Source organism: Nothobranchius furzeri, chromosome 16 (genome assembly GCF_043380555.1).
Source record: "Nothobranchius furzeri strain GRZ-AD chromosome 16, NfurGRZ-RIMD1, whole genome shotgun sequence".
Classification (NCBI taxonomy): domain Eukaryota; kingdom Metazoa; phylum Chordata; class Actinopteri; order Cyprinodontiformes; family Nothobranchiidae; genus Nothobranchius; species Nothobranchius furzeri.
Window position 1 is genome coordinate 61,869,983 of NC_091756.1, and position 23,459 is coordinate 61,893,441.

At 41.0% G+C, this 23,459-nt stretch overlaps 1 protein-coding gene across 3 annotated transcripts in view; it reads right to left on the bottom strand.

Moving 5' to 3' along the window:
* The window catches only part of atp10a (ATPase phospholipid transporting 10A), a 77,429-nt gene that overhangs the window by 17,987 nt on the left and 35,983 nt on the right, over positions 1 to 23,459 (bottom strand). For all 3 annotated transcript variants that reach the window (XM_015976491.3, XM_015976492.3, XM_054749676.2), the window contains exon 10: positions 14,980 to 15,535. In XM_015976491.3, the coding sequence (XP_015831977.3) occupies positions 14,980 to 15,535 (556 nt within the window). The remainder of the gene's footprint in view (positions 1 to 14,979; positions 15,536 to 23,459) is intronic.

The window sequence follows — 23,459 nt, forward strand, 5'->3', positions numbered from 1 at the left end:
ACCCAAGTAAACTGCATCTAAAGTTAGTTCACCGTCTACAACCTGTTCCTCCATTAAAGCGGCAGGTGCGACTTTCTGAATACAACGAGAGGGGACAGGGTTGGTGTTTGGTTATGGCCGTGTCGCTGATGGAAGTTTCTGCTACAACATCTCCGTCTCTTTGGCGGGGGGACAGTCACAAACAGACTGGCTTTATGGTTCTGACACAGAAGCCCCAGCCAACAATCTCATTCATAACACCACAGCGTGGCAGGCCCAGAAACGCAGGCACGACCACGGCAAATTATTTCTACCAAAAGGGAACGGAAGCGTTTTAAACAGCCAGCAATGAAGTAATTTAAAGAGAGGATTTTCTACTCTGCAGGGTGAATTTGTTTATTTAGGAATAAGGAGATAAAAGCAATGTTTTTAGAGACGGACTAATTTATCGGTATGATATTTACCTTTTTTTTAATTTATCGTCCTCCGCTGATATCCCTCTTTAATAATAATAATAATAATAATAATAATAATGATAATAATAATATCCCTCTTTAGTAGAGCCAATTTAAAATCACGCACTTCCACAGGTAGCCCGCTGTTGATGCAGAATTTTACTTAAAAGGTGTGGGACATTGTAAAAACATTTGTAAAATTTGATTTCTGCTTAAAATTGGCTACTTAGTGTTTCATACAGGCTGAATATGAAAACTGTCTCCTGCTTTAGCTTCTGATGGAAAATAGATGATGAAACTAGGACTTGAAAAGCCTGAGCTCTACACCACACACACTCATTCATGGAGTCATCCATCTTGACTCGTGACGAGGAAGGTTGTTATTGGTTTAGCGTCCAGCAAACAGCTTGCTAGTAGAAGCTAACTATTAGCATTAGCAACTTCACTGCACAGCAGAACTCCTCCAGGTTTGTGTTATTTGTAGAGATAAAACATCAACGTCGCAGAACATACAGAGTCAGTGGTAGAGTCGGGTTCCTGTTATCCAATCAGAGGACAGATGTCCAATTATCAGGAAATAAGACTCCAAATCCTGAAGTCTGAAACCCAGCTCTGGTTTCTGGAAATGGTGAACTGGTGTTTTTTTTCCCTCAAGTACAATTTACAAGGCATTCATTCCCACTAGTAACCACTGCAAATGTATTGATTAAACAAGTGCTCAACACCTTTAAACTTCCTGGCAGCTACACCAGAGTTCCACTGTATTTTCTATCAAAAGCTAATGCAGGAGAAAGGTGTAGGTAGGGATGTAAGAAAATATCGATATGGCAATATATCGTGATATTTTTTCCAGCAATATTATATCGATGTTCAAAAGCCGTGTATCGGAAATATCGATATGGCAATATATCGTGATTTTTTCCTGCGATTATTACATCGATATTCAAAAGCCGTGTATCTAATCTTTGAAAGAATTTACATGCAAACATTTGTGTATTTTCTTTTCGTTTTGTGCAATTCAATCGCCACCCACTAGTTGGCAGCAGTGTGCAACGGGTTTTGTTTCCACCATTGAACTGTAAATCCCTCCATCATGGTTCAGATACCTCATGTTAAACATGTTACGTATCAGTTTGGACTGTTTATTGAACATTCTTACAATAAATTCAGTTAAAAAAATTGCTTGTAACGTCTGACTGAATGTATTGCAATATATCGTGATTTATCGTATCGTCTCCCCTGTATCGTGATATGTATCGTATCTCCAGAATTTCAACAATACACATCCCTGGGTGTAGGAGACTATTTTCATGTTCAGCCTGCAGGAAAAACGTTGGTAGGTACGCATCAGGGGCACACTGTTCTGCAGAAGCTGCTAAGCAATCATTTTAATCAAATCTGTATTGTTCAAGCAGGTAAACATGTAAAACCGACAGGAGTCTGGCACTTGTGAAGGTAGCACACTCCTGATTGGTCAAACGCTCCGGGCCACGTAATGATTGGTTTTGCTGTGGAGACCAGGGGAGGGACTTAGTGGAAATAGGAATTATGAAAGATTACTTATATCAAATAACAGGGTAAGATAGTGATATCTAAGCATTTTTGACGTTACTTTAGGATTTTGAAACTACGGAACCACAGCTTTAACAAGCAAAGAAAAAAAATCCCAACTGGTATCAGAGGAATCTGCAGCACCAGCAGAACCAGAGTCACATCATGTGTCACTGTAGCCTTTAAGACCCAGGAGACCACAGCCTACCTCCAGCACCCACAAACACACTGTTATTAAGGCAACACTGAACCGGTCCCTGACCTGGAAATCGCCATTATGATGACCCATTTCTGAAAGAGGCACAGCTCAGTCTGCACTATAAGAGGCAGTTTTTTATCCAACTGTAAACCAAGTAAGTAAGTAAGTAAGTTAAAGTTTATTTATAGAGCGCCTTTCTCAGATATGAATCACAAAGCGCTGTACAACATGATAAAGATCAGGGCAAATACCTCTAACCAATACAAACATCAGAAAAACAATAGCAGTGTTAAACGTAGAAAATAAAATCATGAGTATAAACAAAGTGAAGGTGTGAACCCGAACAAAGCCATCATTCTGAAACATTTAGGGAGGGAACGCCTGGATGAAAAGGTGAGTTTTTAGATGGTTTTTAAAGACCTCTAAAGTGTTAGAGAGACGGAGATTTGAAGGTAGACTGTTCCAAAGTCTGGGTGCAATAGTCTGAAAGGCCCTGTCCCCTGAAAATATATATCTCTCATATAAGCTCTTTCATATATTATTATAAGCTCTTTTATATGATTAAATATGTATCTCTCACTTTTGCCCCTTATATATTATCATAAATACATTATTATATGCCTTTTCATGGAATCTTGTTATAATATCAAAGACCTCTCTGTGCCTTTTCTGCTCAAGCTGAACAGCTGCATAAGGGAGTGAAAGCGTTCCTTCCTTCAGTTCCTCAATACAAGAACAACTGTCTTTGTTAGCAAAGGATGTTGCAGGATGTGTCCTGATCATCTCAAGGTTGCATGTCCTTGGGATGAATTGGTCTTTCATTAACAAGGCTATTAGCTGACGTGCGTCTGCAGGTGCAGATGGCAGAATTACGTGTGTGTATGGCAAACTACGTATGTAACATTCCTGTAATCTTCAATAAAAATCAGCCGTTTTCAGCAGAACGGCGAGAGTCTGTCCGAAGCATCTGGCAAGAGCAGGTCGCGGGACTTGCTGCAGAGACTCTCCCCCTCATGAGCGGTGAAACAGTGAATGGACTTCTGATCATTTGTCTCCTCGTTCTGTCAACTTAAAAGGTGTTTAACTCCATCTACTCCGTACCCGTGCTTGGTCTAACGGAAGAGAGACCAACAAATTTGGCGTCACGAACAGGATTTTTTCTTTTTGAAGAAAAAGGAGTTTTTGGAGGACAATTTGACCAACCGACCCAGCGAACAGATCTTGGCACAGAACACCGCGGTGGAAAACAAGGTGAGCAGAGCCTATTATCTAAAATCTGCTCATTGGATTTATCCAAAGCCTTTGTGTCCAGAATCATAGTAGCTGAGGTCCTAAAATAATAGTTGGAGAAGAAAGTGGAGACAAGTGCAGAAAGAATAAGAGATTTTTTGTAATGGTTTAATGGTGAAATGAAATGAGGATTTTTCTAATGGTTTAATGAGTAAATGAGAAAAGGAAATAGTACAGATGAAGGGATGGTGACCCAGGGCTAATAGAGTAGCCCTAAAGTTCCATTTCCAGGTCGTGGCTGACCACACTATTTGCTGACGAGCGGATAGAATATATAACAAGGTTATATAAAGCTTGGCTGGATCCATAGGTGTGGGAACCCTAAAAGTCCACAGGTCAAGGACCTGGTTTTTTTTGTGTTAAGGGAAGGGGAGGCTAAAAGAGAGCTCCCTGGATTTTAAGGTCAAGGACCTGGTTTTTTGTGTTAAGGGAAGGGGAGGCTAAAAGAGAGCTCCCTGGATTTTTAAGGTCAAGGACCTTTTGCATGAGATGAGAAAAATGTTCTGAGGTAACTGTTTTTGCATAAGATGATAAATGTTTTGACTGCTTCTGTGTGAAGAGAGCAGTGCTTTTGGCTATTTCTGCGTGCTTTTGGCTGTTTTTGCATAAAATGAGCAATGTTTAAATATGACAAGCAGCCCAGTTGAAGCCACGAGAAATAAGGTTTTATTGAGAAAGTCAGCGGAAGAGGCGATGAAGAAAAAAGGGGTAGATGTTAACAGTAGAGGTAACTGGAGAAAGATTTGGGAAGTGAAGGCTGCAGAATCAAGAGAAAAAAGGCACAGCTGTAGACAAGCTTCACTGTGTGTGTAAGCTGAGTTCAGCCTGTGTGTGTGAGGCGCAGCAAGAGGCTGCTTACGGCTCTGGATTGAAAGTGCAGCACTAGGAGAGTGCAGAATGCAGAGCAGAGTTTTGGGAGCTCCGTGTGTGTGTGTATGTGAGTGTACAGCGCTGGGTGTGTGTGTGAAGGCCTGATGCGGTACCAGAAAATAAATAAATAAGATAATAAGAGCTTTAAAAAGTTGCAACTCGTATATGTAAATTACACTGCAGTGCTAAAAATTAATGTTTGGAGCTACGCAAAATTCAAATTCTGCAACCCTGTTCTGATCAGTCTTTGAACAGAACACCATAAGTTAATAAATAAAAGGTTTTTAAAGTAACATATGCATATGTATGTGTGTATGTATGTATATGTGTATACATATATATACATATGTAGTGTAGAAGCGTGATAATCATTTGTGTGTGGGGCAGCATGTGAGTGACCCCGATCTGGGGGTTAAGTGACCTGGAGATGAAAAAAGGGAAAAAACCACCAAGAAACGCAAGTAAGGATGTAAATGACAGCTTTATTTTAGAAATATAGTCATATAGCTGCTAAACAGTAAAATCAAAACAGATCTGCAGAAAATAAATATATAAACTATTCCTCAGAGCGCTCTCAAAAAAAATTGCAATTGGATTTGCTCTAATGTTACATAAGGCCTGCTTAAAAGCATAGTAAGCATTAAATTCTGAAAATAACCAGTGCAGTGTTAAATAAATTCTGTGCTTAAAATATTATATATATATAGAGAGAGAATAAATAAGTGACGAACTGACTTACCTTAAAAAAATAATAATAATAATAAAAAGAGACTGTGACAAACAAAGAATGTCTCTGTGCCTTGTGAATGAGTGAATGTGTGTCTTCTTGCATGAGCTGCTTTCGCTGGATCTTCTGAATGACTCAGTTTTTAATAGAGGGAGCAGCTGCTTGAGAAACAGGGTGCGGTCCATGTTTTTACTAGACGGTTATTTAGTTCGAGAGACTGTGGAAACAATAGAAAAAGAATTTATCGTTAGTGTGAGGACAAGAAAATCCTTTAAAATACAAAAGTTGTATGGTCGTGGTTATAAAGGAAGTATTTTGTCTGATTATGGGCCGTGGAGTCAGCTGGACTCCCTCGCTCTCACAGTTTTTCTGTGTAACATGCAGTTTTAAGCCATTTGTGACTTTAGAAAGGATATTTTTCGGTGTTTTGGACGTACCTTAAGGCTTCTGGTTAGGGTATTCAGGAGATCCTTCCTCTCGGACAGATCTAGTGAGAATGACTGGAGTTTCAGCCTGGGGACCTGACTCCACCCACTTTTACACACAGGAGTTCCGCAGTCTAAAAATAGCACAGGGTGCTGCGAAAAGCAGCTCTGAACCTCTCAGGATCATCTTTATGAAAACCATAAAATTAACAAATAATCAGTAAGGAAATAAAATATTTGTTAAATCTTGCTATAAAACAAAATCCAATAATTGTCTTGCCTCAACTTTAAGAACCATTAACGTTAATGGCTGGATTTTGAGATGCTGAATAATGAAAAAACAGATAAACTAAGTATTATTTCCTGTAACCTGGCTAGAAACTGTACTAGGCTGTTTTGAGTTAAAAACTGGTAGTTATTTTCCCAAAATAAAATAGATAAATAAAAAATGAAAGGAGGGATCTTGCATTTGGGATAGATTGTGCCTAAAGTTTAAAACCTGTGTAGAACCGATTTGACGAGTCAGAAAAATTGTGCATAGGAAATAGTCTAGATTTACCTTTGAGTCAATAAAGTTGACTAAATATTAGAAACCTTCGTTGATTTTGATTTGTAAAAGAGAAAGTTCTGTCCTTTCAACTCAATCAACATATTTAAGGAAAACGTTTGCTGTGCATTGTGGAGGCATGAACTTTACTGGGTGGGCCTGTCACAACCAGCTGCAAAGAATGTTTGGCTCTGACTTCTATACAAAGAGAACCTGGAAGCCCTCACCAAAGAGAACCTGGAAGCCCTCACCAAAAGCTGTGACTCATAACATAAAGACGGGGAGCACTACAAGATGGACAAAGAGGCAGAAACTTATTTGCCCTGCTGCTGATGAAACAAAGTACAAAAGGGGGAGCATGTGTGCTAACATGTGAACTTCAATCAATGACGGTGGTCATCCTGGACTTACAAAGAGAGGCTCAAAAGAGACTGTTTCCTATGGTTACACCCAGTAAAAGAGTGCTTGCTGCAGTCAGGTAATGAACAAGGCTTTTTGGCAACAACCAGTTGAATTGATGAAATGTCAGAACTGTGGAAAATTTACTAAACTACTGTAGAACATAGTTAACTGAGAAAGTTAGCCTAAAAAAAGATAATAATAATATCAATAAATAAATAAATAATAGGATTAGTAACCTGGATTTCAGCCCAACTCACCATTGGACGTCAATATAATCTTTATTGTCTTAGGATTCTCAGCTGCAGCGGACATGCAGTAAAGCCTTATTTTCTTTTCAAAAAGTCATTCATCGGCGTCATCACTTATCTTCATTAGTTAAGGAAACGGTGTCTATTTATAAGTCTAGGAGAACGCTTTAGGCTTCAACAGTTTTCTCCTTCGAGCAAACATGCGCAAATTTCCGGATAGTTTATAGTAACGTTCCATCCCATTCCATTCATTGCATAAAAATAAACATTAAATGAATAATTTGGCATCCAGCTGACTAAATGATTCATGGAACATCTCATCCGAGACAACAGTGTTGTTTCAGCTCCGTTGAGTTTCCCAACAGATCTAGCCAAACCTAGCTGATCCTATATTTTTCTATCAGCTGTAAGTTCTAACGTAGAAAATAATGTCACAAAAATATTGAATAATTGTACCCCTCATTCGATAAAAAATTATGTTCACATTTTTATCTTGTGAAATCTTTAACATAATATTTTTAAATGGCCTTTTTGACGACAATTGGCTAAAAAGTCTTTAAGATTATCATCACAGGATGGCATGATAAATAAGTAAATAACATAAATAAATAAATAGACAAAAATAAGAGAGAAAAAGCAAAATTAATTAAATGAAACGTAATAGTGATAAAACGTTAAATTGATCTAAAATCTGTCATTCAGCGCCACTGGAAAAAGGAAGAGGATAGGGGAGTATTTCTTAGCACAAATCATGTTATTGATTTAGCAATGCAGCTTAATTTCAGATGCTTTAAGGATGATACTAACTTGTGTTATAGATGGAGGAGTAGCACAGAAACACTTCTAGATGAGGAGATAAGGAAAAAAACTGCTGATTACCAACACTATGCACAAACAAACCTGTAACTGCAGTTTCGTTATTTATGAATTAACCTTAAGTAGTGAATTAATTCTTAGGATTTCTTGTGCGAGTAGTGTTCCTAAAAAAGAAAGAAAGAAAGAAAGAAAGAAGGTAAGAAAGACAGGTAGTTTAGGTAAGGGACAACCTGAAACTTTTTGGTTGAATTGATAGTAAAGTGATTGTCCTAATTTCTAATTGGAGAGATCACATCGCAACGTGAGTTTAGAACAGCAGTTATGGGAAGTTTTGTTGGATTAATTTGATTACACGCTTTAGGTCTTATTTTTTCTTTCCACTGATTTAGCGTTAGGTTAAGTGTTTTCACACTTTCGCTTCAGTCTGACATTTGCTTGGTGTGTGAGGGCACAGAGACGTGTATGGACCGTGTGTTTGACTGTGTTTGTCTTGTTTGTTTGTTTATTTATCTATATGGGCGTGGCTGAGCCTTGAGAAACATCAACAAAGCCATTGGGCTATTCTGAGTAAATTGACCAATTCAAATTCAAATTCAGGATCCTGAAACAATTTGGTTATAACCTCTAATTAATGAAGGACATCTTAAGAATTCATTGTACAAGGCATCATCTCCAGTGTTGCTGGAACTGTTATAAAACCCATGCATGGTTGTATATTTTAGTTTGATCATTTATACTCATTGAATTATTGTTGTTTGCTTTGTGTTTTAATTTCTTTGTAATTTTTCTCTGTGACACAGGTGGAGATGCTGGTGGCAAAGTGGATCCCACTCATTTCTTTCTCCCACACACATTCTTACTCTCTCCCTCTCTCTCTGTGTATGTGCATGTGTATGTGTTTGTGTGTCTGTGTGTGTCCATGTCGTGATGTCACTGTACCTTTAATTGCGCTTGCTGTTCGTAACTGTATGTGTCTGATGTTGAAGGTATCAGAGGCTAGGGTCAGTAAGAGCTAGGACATTATTGTGCATAACCTCTAATCCCTAGGCGATCGGTCCGGGGAACTTCTGGTCCGGCCGGAGTGTGAATCTTCCTACCAACTATCTGCCGAGATCAAGGACTGCACAAGCCGAGAAAGCCTTCATTGGACCAAAACTACACACACGAAGAGGCTTCGTCTTCGGTGCCAGGCGTCTGGGTCCTGCTAAAAGTCACCAAAAGGAAGTGGACGGAACCGAGGTGGACCGGGCCATACAGGATCACGGAGAGGACGTCACACGCTGTCCGGCTGGACGGGAGGAGCCTAACCTGGAAGAGAAGCAGCTGACATCTGCCTAACCAGAAAAAGGATCCAAAAACCAGGAAGAGAAGTAGCTGACTGCAGTAGCATGCCAAGCTGCCACCACATCCTGCAGGACGAGAATCATGACATCATCACCCCCTGCAGCTGCCTGGAGCCAGTGAAGGGTCCTCAACAGGGGGAAGAAGTAGCCACCCTATGAACATTCTACAAGGGTTGTATTTAACACCCTCATTTATTTTACAAGGGTAATATTTTACACCCTCCACCTGCTGACCCAATTATCCAGATGCCCTTGTTACTAGCCAATCCTAACATCTATTTGGGAGGGGAACTCTCTGATGATAGTGATGACTCTCATGATGAAGAAGATGTTGTTAGAGTGTGAGAATGTTCAGTGATTTATGTAACCATCCCTTCACCAGTTCATTTTTATGATTTTTTTGTTTGTTTTGTTTTATTTTTTGTTGATCATTGATGTCCTAGGCATGCACACTCTATGCCAACAGGTGTTCGCCCCAAAATTGAGATATGACAAATGGGGGGACATGGGGGAATTTTCCCTATAAACATATGATAATTAGGGTTTTTCGCCCTCATATGGAGTTGCATGCGATCCATACATGTTGTAACATGTTCAGTTGAAAGTATGATCATGTTTTTTGTATTAGTTTACTGCTAGAAAGATGAGTAAATGTAATCTGATTGGTTGTTTGTATTGGTATTTTAAAAAAAAAACTTTGCTTATTGGATTCTTTTTGATGGAATTTGGTGTTATTGTTTTGATTTCTTATATCTTTATTGAACTCTTAAAAGAGTTCAAAAGGGGGATTGAAAATATATATCTCTCATATAAGCTCTTTCATATATTATTATAAGCTCTTTTATATGATTAAATATGTATCTCTCACTTTTGCCCCTTATATATTATCATAAATACATTATTATATGCCTTTTCATGGAATCTTGTTATAATATCAAAGACCTCTCTGTGCCTTTTCTGCTCAAGCTGAACAGCTGCATAAGGGAGTGAAAGCGTTCCTTCCTTCAGTTCCTCAATACAAGAACAACTGTCTTTGTTAGCAAAGGATGTTGCAGGATGTGTCCTGATCATCTCAAGGTTGCATGTCCTTGGGATGAATTGGTCTTTCATTAACAAGGCTATTAGCTGACGTGCGTCTGCAGGTGCAGATGGCAGAATTACGTGTGTGTATGGCAAACTACGTATGTAACATTCCTGTAATCTTCAATAAAAATCAGCCGTTTTCAGCAGAACGGCGAGAGTCTGTCCGAAGCATCTGGCAAGAGCAGGTCGCGGGACTTGCTGCAGAGACTCTCCCCCTCATGAGCGGTGAAACAGTGAATGGACTTCTGATCATTTGTCTCCTCGTTCTGTCAACTTAAAAGGTGTTTAACTCCATCTACTCCGTACCCGTGCTTGGTCTAACGGAAGAGAGACCAACACCCCTTTGGTTTTCAGTCTGGTTCCAGGAACAGCCAGGAGGTTTTCAGATGTGGATCTAAGGGTCCGAGAGGTGATGTGTGGGGATAAAAGCTCAGATAGGTAGCTTGGAGCCTGGTTGTTAAGAGCTCTATAGGTCAGGTCTAAAACTTTAAACTGTATTCTATATTCTACCGGGAGCCAGTGGAGGGACTGTAAACCTGGAGTGATGTGAGCTCGTCCAAAACCAAAGCACTAAGTTGTCTGCATGAGGATATCATCCCATCCATCGGCCATTAAAGCTGTTAAACTGAGACACAGTGGAGGTGATGGTGTGTGCACGTTGACCTGTATGTTTAGAACCTGCTACTGTAGTTAGCACCAACCTTTTGAATTTCTGCAACTTAATGCAAACGGTTTGCAGTGTTGCCATATTACAGGAAGATGTTAATAAATCATTTTGTGATCCAACACCATCTCAGAACAGGTGGGGATGCCAGCTGGAAAATCAGCCAAAAGGAGATTGGAGTGCTCATCTCTACTGAAGTGTAACAGCGAAGTATTCTTTCAGCGTAGGAGGAGGACTTATCTGGAGGCTCATATTTCTAAGAGCTGCCTAGCTGTCCTGCTCCTAATGAACAAGGATGGAGCCTCTGAGCAGGGGAGTTAAATAAATGAAATACCCACATGAGTTACTGCACAGGTTCTTTCGTTCTGTCAGAATATTAAGATTCCAGATTTTTTGTTCTGAGGCTATTAAACTAAATATTTATTTTAAAAAAAGAATCAACATCTTATTAAATTACACCAAGAATGTACAGAAATGATGCATAATTAATTGTATTAACTGATATTATGCAAAGAAAACAGTGAAGTATCAGGTGCCATCTTTACTCGGTGAATAACCAAAACCCACATGGTTACGTAGCAGCTTTGAGACAGATGACGAATAAAACCAAAACACTTCATGAAGAAGCTCAGTGACTGCTGCTCCGTGCACCGAACAGACAGGGAGATGCAGAGAAAGTTGGAGTATCAAAGTGAGTAGAAATAAAAGACTGCTTTGGTCAGGAGCAGCAGGGCTTGGAAATAGTACGGACACAAAGTAATGCGCCATAGAGCATCAGAGTGTAACCAGACGCCGCCACTGAAGGGGTGTTCTGATGTCCGCCTCATGGAGCAAGGACGTTCTGCTCTTAAGACAATGGCTTTAATGTACCACACAGCTGACTAGAACATGGTTCAGATGAAAGAGACTTCTTTGTTTTGAGACATATGCACATGGCTCAGTCTGAAAACACCACATAATATATTAACTGGAGCCATCAGATTGTGGAACAACAGATTAGAGAACTGTTGAATTCTTGATCCTGAAGAAGGCTCGCCAACAGCAACACCGGTATCTGATTGGATTTCATTTAACCAAATCAGTCGATTGAGAACTCATTCTCATTTACAACATCGATCTGGGCAAGAGGCAGCGGCAACAGACACACAGTTAGCTTTACACCAAAACACAACAGACACACAGCTAGCTTTACACCAAAACACAACAGACACACAGCTAGCTTTACACCAAAACACAACAGACACACAGTTAGCTTTACACCAAAACACAACAGACACACAGCTAGCTTTACACCAAAACACAACAGACACACAGTTAGCTTTACACCAAAACACAACAGACACACAGCTAGCTTTACACCAAAACACAACAGACACACAGCTAGCTTTACACCAAAACACAACAGACACACAGCTAGCTTTACACCAAAACACAACAGACACACAGTTAGCTTTACACCAAAACACAACAGACACACAGCTAGCTTTACACCAAAACACAACAGACACACAGTTAGCTTTACACCAAAACACAACAGACACACAGCTAGCTTTACACCAAAACACAACAGACACACAGCTAGCTTTACACCAAAACACAACAGACACACAGCTAGCTTTACACCAAAGAACAACAGACACACAGCTAGCTTTACACCAAAGAACAACAGACAGATAAGATGAAAACAAACAAGATCAAAATAAGATAAAACAGAAAGACAAAGGACTGTTCTCATGTATATTATGTACAAGCAATCAAAACAGACTTAGAACAGTCTAAGTACTCAGAAGCACACTGATCAGAAACTACTGATTCCAATGAATTATTGAAGGTAGATAAGGGAATGTAGGTAATGAGCTTCAGTGATTTTTGCAGCTCATTCCAGTCGTTGGAAGCAGCAAACTGGAATGAGGAGCGGCCAAAGCAGGTGCGAGCTTTGGGAATAACCATAGAGATTAAGTTAGTGGGACGTAAATTGCACCGGTTGTTGGAAGTGATGAGTGAAGATATGATGGGTTCTACCAATGATTGTTTTGTATACGAACTGATAACCCATGTAAGATCCTGCGGGAATGGATCACCCGTGACAAAACGGATTGCTGAGTGATAAATGGTATTGATTTTATGAAGTAGTTTTTTTTAACAGTTCTATAAATGATATCACCATAATCTAAGATGAGAAGGATTGTCATTTTGACCAAGGTTTGCTTTGCAGATTGAGTAAAGGATGACCTGTTGTGGTATGGAAACCCAATTCTTGACTTGACTTTAGAAAGTAATGAATTCATGTGAAGGTCAAATGAAACTGCGCTGTCAAGCCAGATACCCAGATACTTATAAGAACTAACAAGTTGTAGTTCTGTACCATCCAGGGAAACAATACTAGGGTGGAAAATTGATTGCGGTAAGTTACGGTTGAATATCATGAACTTTGTTTACCTTGTGTTAAAATGATGATGATGGTTGGAGAAGGCATGTTGGACAATTAAAGTTGTGCTGCAAGGAGGACAAAGCTGTGTTCAAGTAAGAACTGCATGCATATAAAATGGTGTCATCCGTATATAAATGTATATTAGAACTGTCACAGCATGAACAGTGTTATTAATATAGATTTTGAAAAAGATTGGGCCCAGTATCAACCCTTGAGGGACGCCCATAGATAGAGGTAGAGCAGCAAATTGGAAACCCTCTGTTCTCACTGTTTGTGTATGATCTAAGATGTAACGTCTGAACCATGCCATCGATGACTGAGAACATCCTACATGTTTGAGCCTGCTAAGTAAGATGTTATGGTCCACAGAGTCAAAGGCTTTGGCCAAGTCAACAAACACATCCCAGATGCCAGACACTATCCAGCAATGATTATAAACACGCTTTAGCTGAAGCTCTAAATGCCATCAAACCTTCATGTTGGCTGAAACACTTTGAGGGCATTTTAATGACAGTGTGCAAACCACTACTAAAAAAAGGTCTGCAGGTCTTGTTGTGCTTGGAATATTAACAACCCCCCAAACCTCTGATGTTAAAACTTTTTATAAATTATGGAGAAGGAAAAACAGTAAAAAGGGAGTTTCCTTTTAGCAACAAATCACCAGAAGAATTCTGTTTAGGTGAAGGAGTGGGTCAAAGTGTTTCTAGAGGCAGCATAGTTTCAGAGGTACACTTCGTGAATGTTATAGTGGTTATCAAAAGAAGGAATTCAGTGAATGCCGTGTGGTTGAAATGCTCAGAAGTTTGTTCTGGGGAAATCTCAGTGTTTAATAGAGTTCAACAAACAGACCATTTCTGATTTCACTGCAACAGCAATCCATGGTTATCTTGGAACTGAGCAGAAACTAACCAAGAAGATGGTAGAGAAAGCACAACGTGGTTTATTTATCTAAAGAGAGGCTAAACGACACTGAAAGGCTGTCTCACTGTGCATGAATATACTTTAGCTACAGTCAGGGCTTTAGTATTACATCCAATCAGCAATTCAGCTTCAGTAAAACTGAAGTAGCCTACCAAAGTACAAGTGGAATTAAGTCCCTTTGGTGGGAAGTCATGAGTTTGTTTGAACATTGAGGATTTATCAGTGTGCAGGAAGAACCCAGACAGAACCACAGATCTGACGACTGAACACAACTTCACCATCAAAGGGACTGAGGTGTTATGTAGGGCATACGCACATATGTTTCACCTATTCGACCATTTTACATGACAGTGAAATATGTAAACATCTTTGGTACGTTCTTTCTGTGTTTGGCTTCCAATTCCATCTTTGGCTCTTTTTTAAAACACAGCAACGGTTTCTCCTCACCTTGCTGACAAAGCAAACATCCTCAGAGTTGAGCGTCAGCTCTGAGGATGTTTGCAGATGCAAACGAGACTGTCAGCAAGGTAAAGAGAAACCTTTCTCGTGTTTTAAAAAAGAACCAAAACTGGAAAGTGAAATATGCAGTTTAAAACAGCCAGATTTACATTTGTGTTTCAGCTTTTAGACCAACTCGATTCTAAACACATAAACAGTTTTATGCAGCTCGGTTTAAAGCTTTAGCCGGAAAAACTAATCTAGAAAATTATTTTGATTAAAACTTGACTTTAAAATGTCACCGTCAGACATTTTATCACAAGTTGAAGGTGACTACATTTAGCTGGTAATAGTTCAAAAATATTTATAATTAGCATCCCATATAGTTCAGCTGTCATCGGCATGTGAAGCATTAGTCACTTACCTCAGTTCAGATAACATTAACTTCACAACTTGTAATTGATTTTAGCCTCAAGGTTCAAGTTGAGACACAAAAATGTTTTAAAAGTCCAACACACACACACACACACACACACACACACACACACACACACACACACACACACACACACACACGAGCGTTTTTCTACCTGTGTCAGGAGGTTTGATGAGATCCATGATGACAGAGTCTGCTCCTTTGGTGTAGACGGTGATTTGATCTGTGAGAGGATGTCTAACCACCACAGACATGCGCTTCCTGGTGGAGTCGAACCCCAGCGTGTGCAGCAGTTCAAAATTCAGCTTACCCAGGTGAGGCAGCTCCACCGTCACCTGGTCAGGGAGGCGTTCGACCAAAGAGCACTTGTAGGCTCTGGCAGCATAAACTAATGCAGCCTCATCAGGTGACTCAGCCTCATAGCGCAGCTCTCCTTCCTCAAGGTTGCTGGAGGTTTTTCCATCATAGGAGGGTGGAACAGCGCTGAAAGTGTGCTCCAAACTTCCGGAAAACTGCTCCTCGTTTAGTTTGGTGAGTGTGCTGTCTGCCGAGGGGGAGGAAAGCAGGCTGGAGCATCCTCTGTTGGAGGAGCGGTTGAGACTAGAGGAGCTGCTGCTGTTAGACCCTGAGGTCAGGCGACTGGGGGTGAAACGCTTGATGAAGTCTTCGATGGTCTTAACTGGGGACTTGAGTTCAAACCTCATTCGAACCTGGAGGAAATTAAGGTAGATGATTACACTTGAAACAGAGGCTAGCAGTCACACACACACACACACACACACACACACACACACACACACACACACACACACACACACACACACACACACACACACACACTGAACTTCAGTACACCTGACCCTCTCCCTGATGCACTATTATTCATGAAAACCTCTCAGTGCCCTTTGACTCATTCCAGTCTGTCACGGGGGTGAGACTGTTAGCGACTAGCTGGAGACAAAACTAGAAAAAAAAACAGTAAAGTTTTAAGCTGGAATTTCGCCTAGTTGGTACGGCACCTGCAGGAGATGACTCGTGGGTTTTGTGACATGATTTGAAAGAAATCGTATCAAACTTCTTTGTTGTAGCTTATTTACATGGACCTCAGTCACGCTTTACGACCCTAGAAGGCGATCCAACAAATCGAGGCAAACAGTGCAGATCTAGATAAAAGGCCTGCTGGGGAGACCAAACTACACGATTCTGAAATGCAAGTGGGGGTTGTAGAGTATCACTCCCCCAGGCTGCACTTTGGGCACGTCTGCCTTAAAAAGACAGGAGATAAAAACAAAGCTTTTAAGACAGAAAAGGAAATGCATGAACTAGCTGATAAATGGAGATAAATGCAACGTTCACGAAGACAAGCCTACAAACAATGGGAACCTGAATATGAGCGGAGGATACTTTGGGCTCTCCAAGCATGCAGCTACCTTCACTGACTTTAAAGTTCACTTAATCTAACAAACAACCAGATGCTGTCAACTAGCACAGGCATGCCATCTTTATATTCTCACACACAGAAAGAGCAGGTTTGTTTCCTCACAGCCAACCGTGAGCAGTTTTCACTCATGTGAACCAACTGTGGGGAAAAGTGAAGACCGCAAACACTGGGTCAGCAAAGAAAACACTGAAAAAGGACGTTAGTCCTAGAAAACCAGGCAGTGTCAATCATGTGGGCACACTTTAGTATCAGTGGGCACAAAACCATACGTAGCAACATCCAGCTGTACATCTCCTTTAAGCCCCATGAGATGTCCAAGCTGCAGCTGTTGCACACCTGCTTAGACTATTAAAACCTGGATGGCTGGGAGCTTTCTTCAGCTGAATGAAGATAAGACTGAGATCCTCATCTGTGCCCCAGACAAGCTGGCTCCCAAAGTCAGAGACTCTCTTGGTCAGCTTGCTTCTCACACCCCACCCTTTGTCAAGAAACACACCCACATCACCCCGCTTCTCCTCCAGCTTCACTGGCTGCCAGTCAGCTTCAGGGTTCATTTCAGGATCCTGGTTCTGGTCTACAATAGGGATGTCCCAATGCAACTTTATTCACTTCCGATACGATACAGATATTGCAGCCTTCAGTAGTGACCGATACCGATATCAATCTGATATGATATCAGCACAAATCATACATACTTTTACCTAGTTTGTAGTGTGGAATGCATAAAAGACTTGATCAAGTGACATTACTCAGAGAACAAAAGCCAGCAACAGTAAGTATGAAAAACTGACTAATTTTTATTAACCTTTGGTTGCATGAATGTGAACAGCTGAGGTTAGGGACATAAGGCAAAAACACAATATTGTTCACTGACCAACTGCTACTAGTTGAGTGTCTAAAGTTTCAATTTCACACACAGAGAAAATCCTCATGCAATGTTTTGTGATCCTGCTTCAAATGCACGATGAGGTTGGATGTAATAATCTTCCCCGGTTCTGTTCCACCACGGGAAACTTGTGCATGACAAGTGTTGCACTGTACCAAACTGTCTTTTTCGGACTTTAACGAAAGAAAAGAGCCACATGGCCGACATTGTTCCTTGCTACTTTGCTAGCACACACTGCTCTGATCACGTGGACTTTGCATGCTGGATCTGGGCGCAGATGGAAAGAATTGCTGGAATGGAATTTAAAGCGGAACGTACTGCTAATATCGGAGAATTCTGATGCAGTCCGATATAATCCAATAGTGTTGTGGGGGCGATATCCGATATCAATAACGGAACGGGACATCCCTAATATTTAGGGCCTTACATGGACAAGCACCATCTTACATTGGTGATCTTCTCAGTCCCTACACCCCCAGCAGGTCCCTGAGGTCCAGTGATCAAAGCCTACTGGTTGTGCAGCACCAGGCTAAAGGTCAAAGGTGACAGATCATCTGCTGCTGTGGCCCCCAGACTCTGGACCTCTCTCCCCCGAGCCTGAGATCAGTGGACTCAGTGGTCTCCTTTAAAAAGCTGCTGAAGACTCACTTGTTCATGCTGGCTTTGGTGTGACCTTCATCCCTCCTTATTCTGCTCTTCCTACAAATTCTGCCACTGATTACCACCTCCTTCTTAATTATTTTCTCTGTCCCTTTCCTTACATTTTTTTAAATCACAATCTTTTATTTTTCTCATTTTAAGGTATTTTTGAATCATGTTTTAATCATTTTTTTAAATTAATTAATAATTTATATATTTGATCTTGTGAAGCACCTCGTGATCTTTATCTTGAGAGGCACTGTATAAAATACTGTTTTTTCTTCTTAAAACACTAGCAGCAGAAAGAAGCTGCATCAAAGTCAAATGTGAGAGATATATTTCAACATCTTATTGTAATATCTTCCAGACAACCTGCCAGGTGTACGTCTCAGATAAAGGTAACAGCAGAAGAGCTCTGAGCCAATAAATGCAGCCCTAGCAGCACACTAAACAGCTGGCTGCCAACCCTGCTCCACCTGCTGAAACAGTTTTATTTGGCGAGCAACAGTGTTTGGAAACCAGAAGGCAGGCAGTGTTCAAGATGTTCAGGTTTGGATTTTCTGTAGATTCGCGAGTTTTGAAATCAATTTTGTACATTTATTTTCAGCAAAGACATAACTGACATTCTGAAGAAGAAAAGAAGAAAGTTTGTTGCTCTCTTAAGCAAACTCTGCAATGCTTGCTTTAAAGGATAAACAAAGTCTAAATATCTGCCTTTCTATTTATCACATAATAAATGCGATTAAAAACAGCCATGCAGACATTTAGATTCTGACAGCTGCACTGGTGCTCTAGAGAAGTTCAGAGCTCATGTACTATAAAACTGCACTGACTAAACCGATGAGGAGAACTAGAATGAGCTTTCCGATTCTCAGTAGATCTCAACAGCTTAAAAAAAACTTCCTAGCAAATCAGAACAAATATAAAAACAGAGACCATTCTACACTATCAGCTGCTTGTTAGTACTCATGGTGACACAAAGCACATCCAGTGGTTTAGTATTATTACTCCACTGAAGTCCAAAGTTTCTACAGAAGCACAAAATAGAAAAGAGGGACAATTATATTCTTTCCACTAAAAATAAACATTTGCAAATACAAATATTTGTTTTAAAATAATGAGACAGTGAAAACATAAATACACTCACTGGCCTCTTTATTGGATACGCCTGTCCAACTGCTTGTTAACACTAATTATTATTCACTACTTATTATTAATCACATGGTGGCAACTCAATGCATTTAGACATGTTGACATGGACAAGATGATCCACTGCGATTAAAACCGAAATTCAGAATGGGGAAGAAAGGTGATTTAGGTGATCTTCTGGGACAGTCCCGCCCAACCATCTCTAGGGTTTACAGGGAATGGTCTGAAAAAGGGAAAACATCCAGTGAGCAGCAGTTCTGTGGGTGAAAATGCTTCGTTGTAGCCAGAGGTCAGAGGAGAATGGCCAGACTGGTTTGAGCTGATGGAAAGGCAACAGTAACTCAAATAACCACTCGTTACAACCAAGGTATGTAGAAAAGCATTTCTGAATGCACAACACGTCAAACTTTGAGGTAGATGGACTCCGGCAGCAGAAGACCACACCGTGTGCCACTCCTGTCGGCTAAGAACAGGAAACTGAAGCTACAATTCACACAGGCTCACTAAAATTGGACAATAGAAGATTGGAAAAAAGTTGCCTGGTCTGAGAAATCTCGATTTCTGTTGAGACATTTGGATGATAGGTCAGAATTTGCTACACAACATGAAAGCATGGATCCATCCTGCCTTGTATCAATGGTTCAGGCTGGTGGTGTAATGGTGTGGGGAACATTTTCTTAGCACACTTTGGGCCCCTTAGTGCTAATTGATCATCGTTGCAACGTCACTGCCTACCTGAGCATTGCTTCTGACCATGTCCATCCTTCTATGACCGCAGTGTGCCCACCTTCTGATGGCTACTTCCAGCAGGATAATGCACCATGTCATAAAGCTCCAATCATCTGAGACTGGTTTCTTGAACATGACAACAAGTTCACTGTACTCAAAGCAATGGCGTCCACAGTCACCAGATCTTAATCCAATAGAGCTCCTTTGGGATGTGGAGGAACGGGAGATTTGCATCAGGGATGTGCAGCCAACAAATCTGCAACAACTGCGTGATGCTGTCATGTGGGGCAGCAGTAGCTCAGGTGGTAGAGCGGGTTGCCTCATGATCGGAGGGTCATGGGTTCGATTCCAGCTCCCGCCAGGGGTATCCTGCTGCTGTGTCCTTGGGCAAGACACTTCACCCAACTTGCCTGTGTTAGTGGTGGTCAGAGGGGCCGACGGCGCCAAATGGCAGCCTCGCCTCTGTCAGACCTCCCCAGGGCAGCTGTGGCTACAAGTAGCTTACCATCACTAGCAGTGTGTGAATGTGAGAGTGTGTGAAAAAGCGTCTTTGGGTGTCTAGAAAAGCGCTATATAAGTTCTATGCATTATTATTGTTATTATTATTATGTCAATGTGGACCGAAAACTCTTGAGTAATGTTTCCAGTACCTTGTTGAATCCATTGCCACTCACACACTAGCATCGGCTCCGCTCCACCCTGCCCCAGCCCGGCCGCATTCATTCCACACTGCGTTAGGAATGCGGCTGTGATTGAGCACATGGGCGGTCTGTGATGTCATGAGTGAATCTCCGAGCACATGGGCGGGGCAAAAGAGCGTGGAAAGTCTGCAGTGTCTCCATTACTAAACAAAAGTGGCCTGAGCAGTCTTGCTTTTGGATACTCTGACTTTGATTTTGCATTCTGCTTTGCCGTGTCTGGCAGCACTGTGTGTGTGTGTGTGTGTGTGTGTGTGTGTGTGTGTGTGTGTGCGCGCACGCTTCCTCACAGCAGTGAGGGACAGAGTAAAACAGCTTCAATCAGAGGCTTGTTAACTCCACAGCATCCAGACAAACAAAAAAGCCACAATGACTGATTTTGGTCATGATGAACAATTGTTTTCCTTTTCTGTGTCAGTGAATCTGACCCTTAAAGATATTTTTTATTGTGTTACATTCTTGTGCATCAACACGGCGACTCTTTCCTTCTGTGGTTGTGAACTCTTGTGCGTTCATTCTGTGTGTTTCTTCCAACTGCATTACTTGGTTCTTTTTTTAAACACAGAAGAGGGTTGTTTTACCTTCTTTTTTGCTGACGTGTTGACTATTCCTGCAGTCGCGAGTCTATTTGAACATTGATCATTTATCAGTGTGTGGGGAGAACCCAGACAGAACTACATATATGATGATGATTGAACACAATTTCACCATCATTGCTCTGAAGAAGACTGCAGGAGTAGTGGAAACATCAGCAAAAAAGAAGGTAAAACAACCCTCTTCTGTCTTTAAAAAAAGAACCAAGTAATGTGGTTTGGAACATAAACAGCATTTAATTAGTCTCCGAGAACAAAGTAAGGAACCTTGGTGTTATCTTTGACCAGGACATGTCATTCAAATCCCAGGTTAAACAGGTTTGTAGGATTTCCTTTTTCCACCTTCGGAATATTGCTAAGATTAGAAGCATCCTTTCCAGGAGTGATGCTGAAAAACTAGTTCATGCATTTATTACATCAAGACTGGATTACTGTAATCCATTACTCTCAGGAAGTCCACAGAACGTAGTTAAAAGTCTTCAGCTTGTCCAAAATGCTGCAGCTAGAGTTCTGATGAGAATTAAAAAGAGAGATCATATCTCTCCTGTCTTAGCTTCCCTACATTGGCTGTAGTGATGTGTCGGTAGCGAACGAACCGGCTCTAAGAGCCGGCTCTTTGAAGTGAACGACGGGAGCTGGCTCGTCACTGGGAGCCGTCCCCTCCCCTCCCCTCCCCTCTGGCTTTGGTGAAAGCTACACGCGATTGGTCAACATGTGTAACTGCGTGTCCAGACTGTCCACACATGGAGAAGTAGGGGCGGGGAAGAGGGAGGATCAGACTCAGACACACAGCAGAGCACATACGGGTGGAGGGAGACGAGAAGGAATGAGGAGGAGGAAAAAGGCGAGCGAGAGGGAGGAGAGTGTGACAAAGACGGTGAGAAAATGAGCGCCAGCAGTCGGAACGTGGAGATTTCTTAAAGTGTTCAGTTATTAAATCCATAGAAATGATAAATATTTGATATATAGCATATTTTTTACATTAGTAAACCATTTTACATATAGTTTTGCATTACTTTGGTTTTAAATGTACTCTACGCAACAGAAAATCTGAAGAGCCACTTGGGAGCCAAAAGAGCCGGCTCTTTTTGGTGAGCTGAGCCAAAAGAAAAGAGCCAGAATTCCCGTCACTAATAGGCTGCCTGTTAAATTTAGAATAGATTTTAGGATCCTCCTTCTCACATATAAAGCTCTTAATAATCAAGCTCCATCATACATCAGTGACCTGATTGTTCCATACGTTCCTAACCGAGCACTTCACTATAAGGCTGCAGGTTTACTGGTGGTTCCAAGAATATCTAAAAATAGGATGGGAGGCTCATCTTTTAGCTATCAGGCTCCTCTCTTGTTGAACCAACTCCCAGCTTTAGTCCGTGAGGCAGACACCTTGTCTACTTTTAGGACTAGGCTTAAAACTTTTTTATTTGATAGGGCCTATAGTTAAAATCTGATTTTAGCCCAGATCTGGAAAAGTGGGGGAGTGGGGGTCATCGGCTTGAACACAGAACTATAGAAAGAGAGAGTTACGACACGCTGTGAACTCGCTGACTCGCAGTCACGTGGTTCATGGAGCTCTCAATAGTTCCAAACATCCCAGTGCCGTAAGTCATTTTGAACGGCGTATGGTGGGACAAATAACAAAAATTGCACAGGCGCCACCGGTCCCTCCGACCACCACCAGCAGGCAAGGTGGGTTAAGTGTCTTGCCCAAGGACAACAGCAGAATTCTCTGTCCGGAGCCGGGATCGAACCTGCAACCTTCCGATTACTGGACAACCCGCTCAACCTGATGAGCTACTGCATAGAAGTCTATTGGAGCATCGCAACTCTCTCTCTCTCTCTATAGCTCTGCTTGAACACTGCTTCTAACCACTTACACATTCTCCCTCTCCTGATAATAGTTTTACTCTTTGATATTGAATGTGATACTACTAGTTTACTTGTTGAATTAATTACAGATCCACTAGGATAAATACAATAAAGTTTATCTCTTACTAAATAGAATATTTACTAAGGAATCACAATATAACCATACTACTTGGTGTATATGTCTTTGTGTGTGTGTGTGCGTGCATGTGTGTGTGTTCTGTCTTCTCGATCCCCAGTGAGTCGTGGAGGATGGCTGCTTATACTGAGCCAGGATTCTCTGGAGGTTTCTTCCTGTTAAAAGGGAGTTTTCCTCTCCACAATCGCTAAATGCTTGCTTAGTATGAGGATTGCTGTAAAGACTCTGACACTAGTCAGTGACTTGATGCAACCTGCTGGGTTCCTTATATAGGGAACATTTCACTGATTGTCTAAATGAACTGACCTGTATTGGAATGTTTGCTATATGAAGTGCCTTGCAGACGACTCTTGTCGTGATTTGGTGCTTTATAAATAAACAGAATCAAATAGAATTCTTTCTTCTTTTAATCTGGGATTTTGTGAAATTTTTGAAAATAGATTTTTATTGTTAATGAAGCTTTAAAATGCTTCAGACGACAGAAGACCCCACTC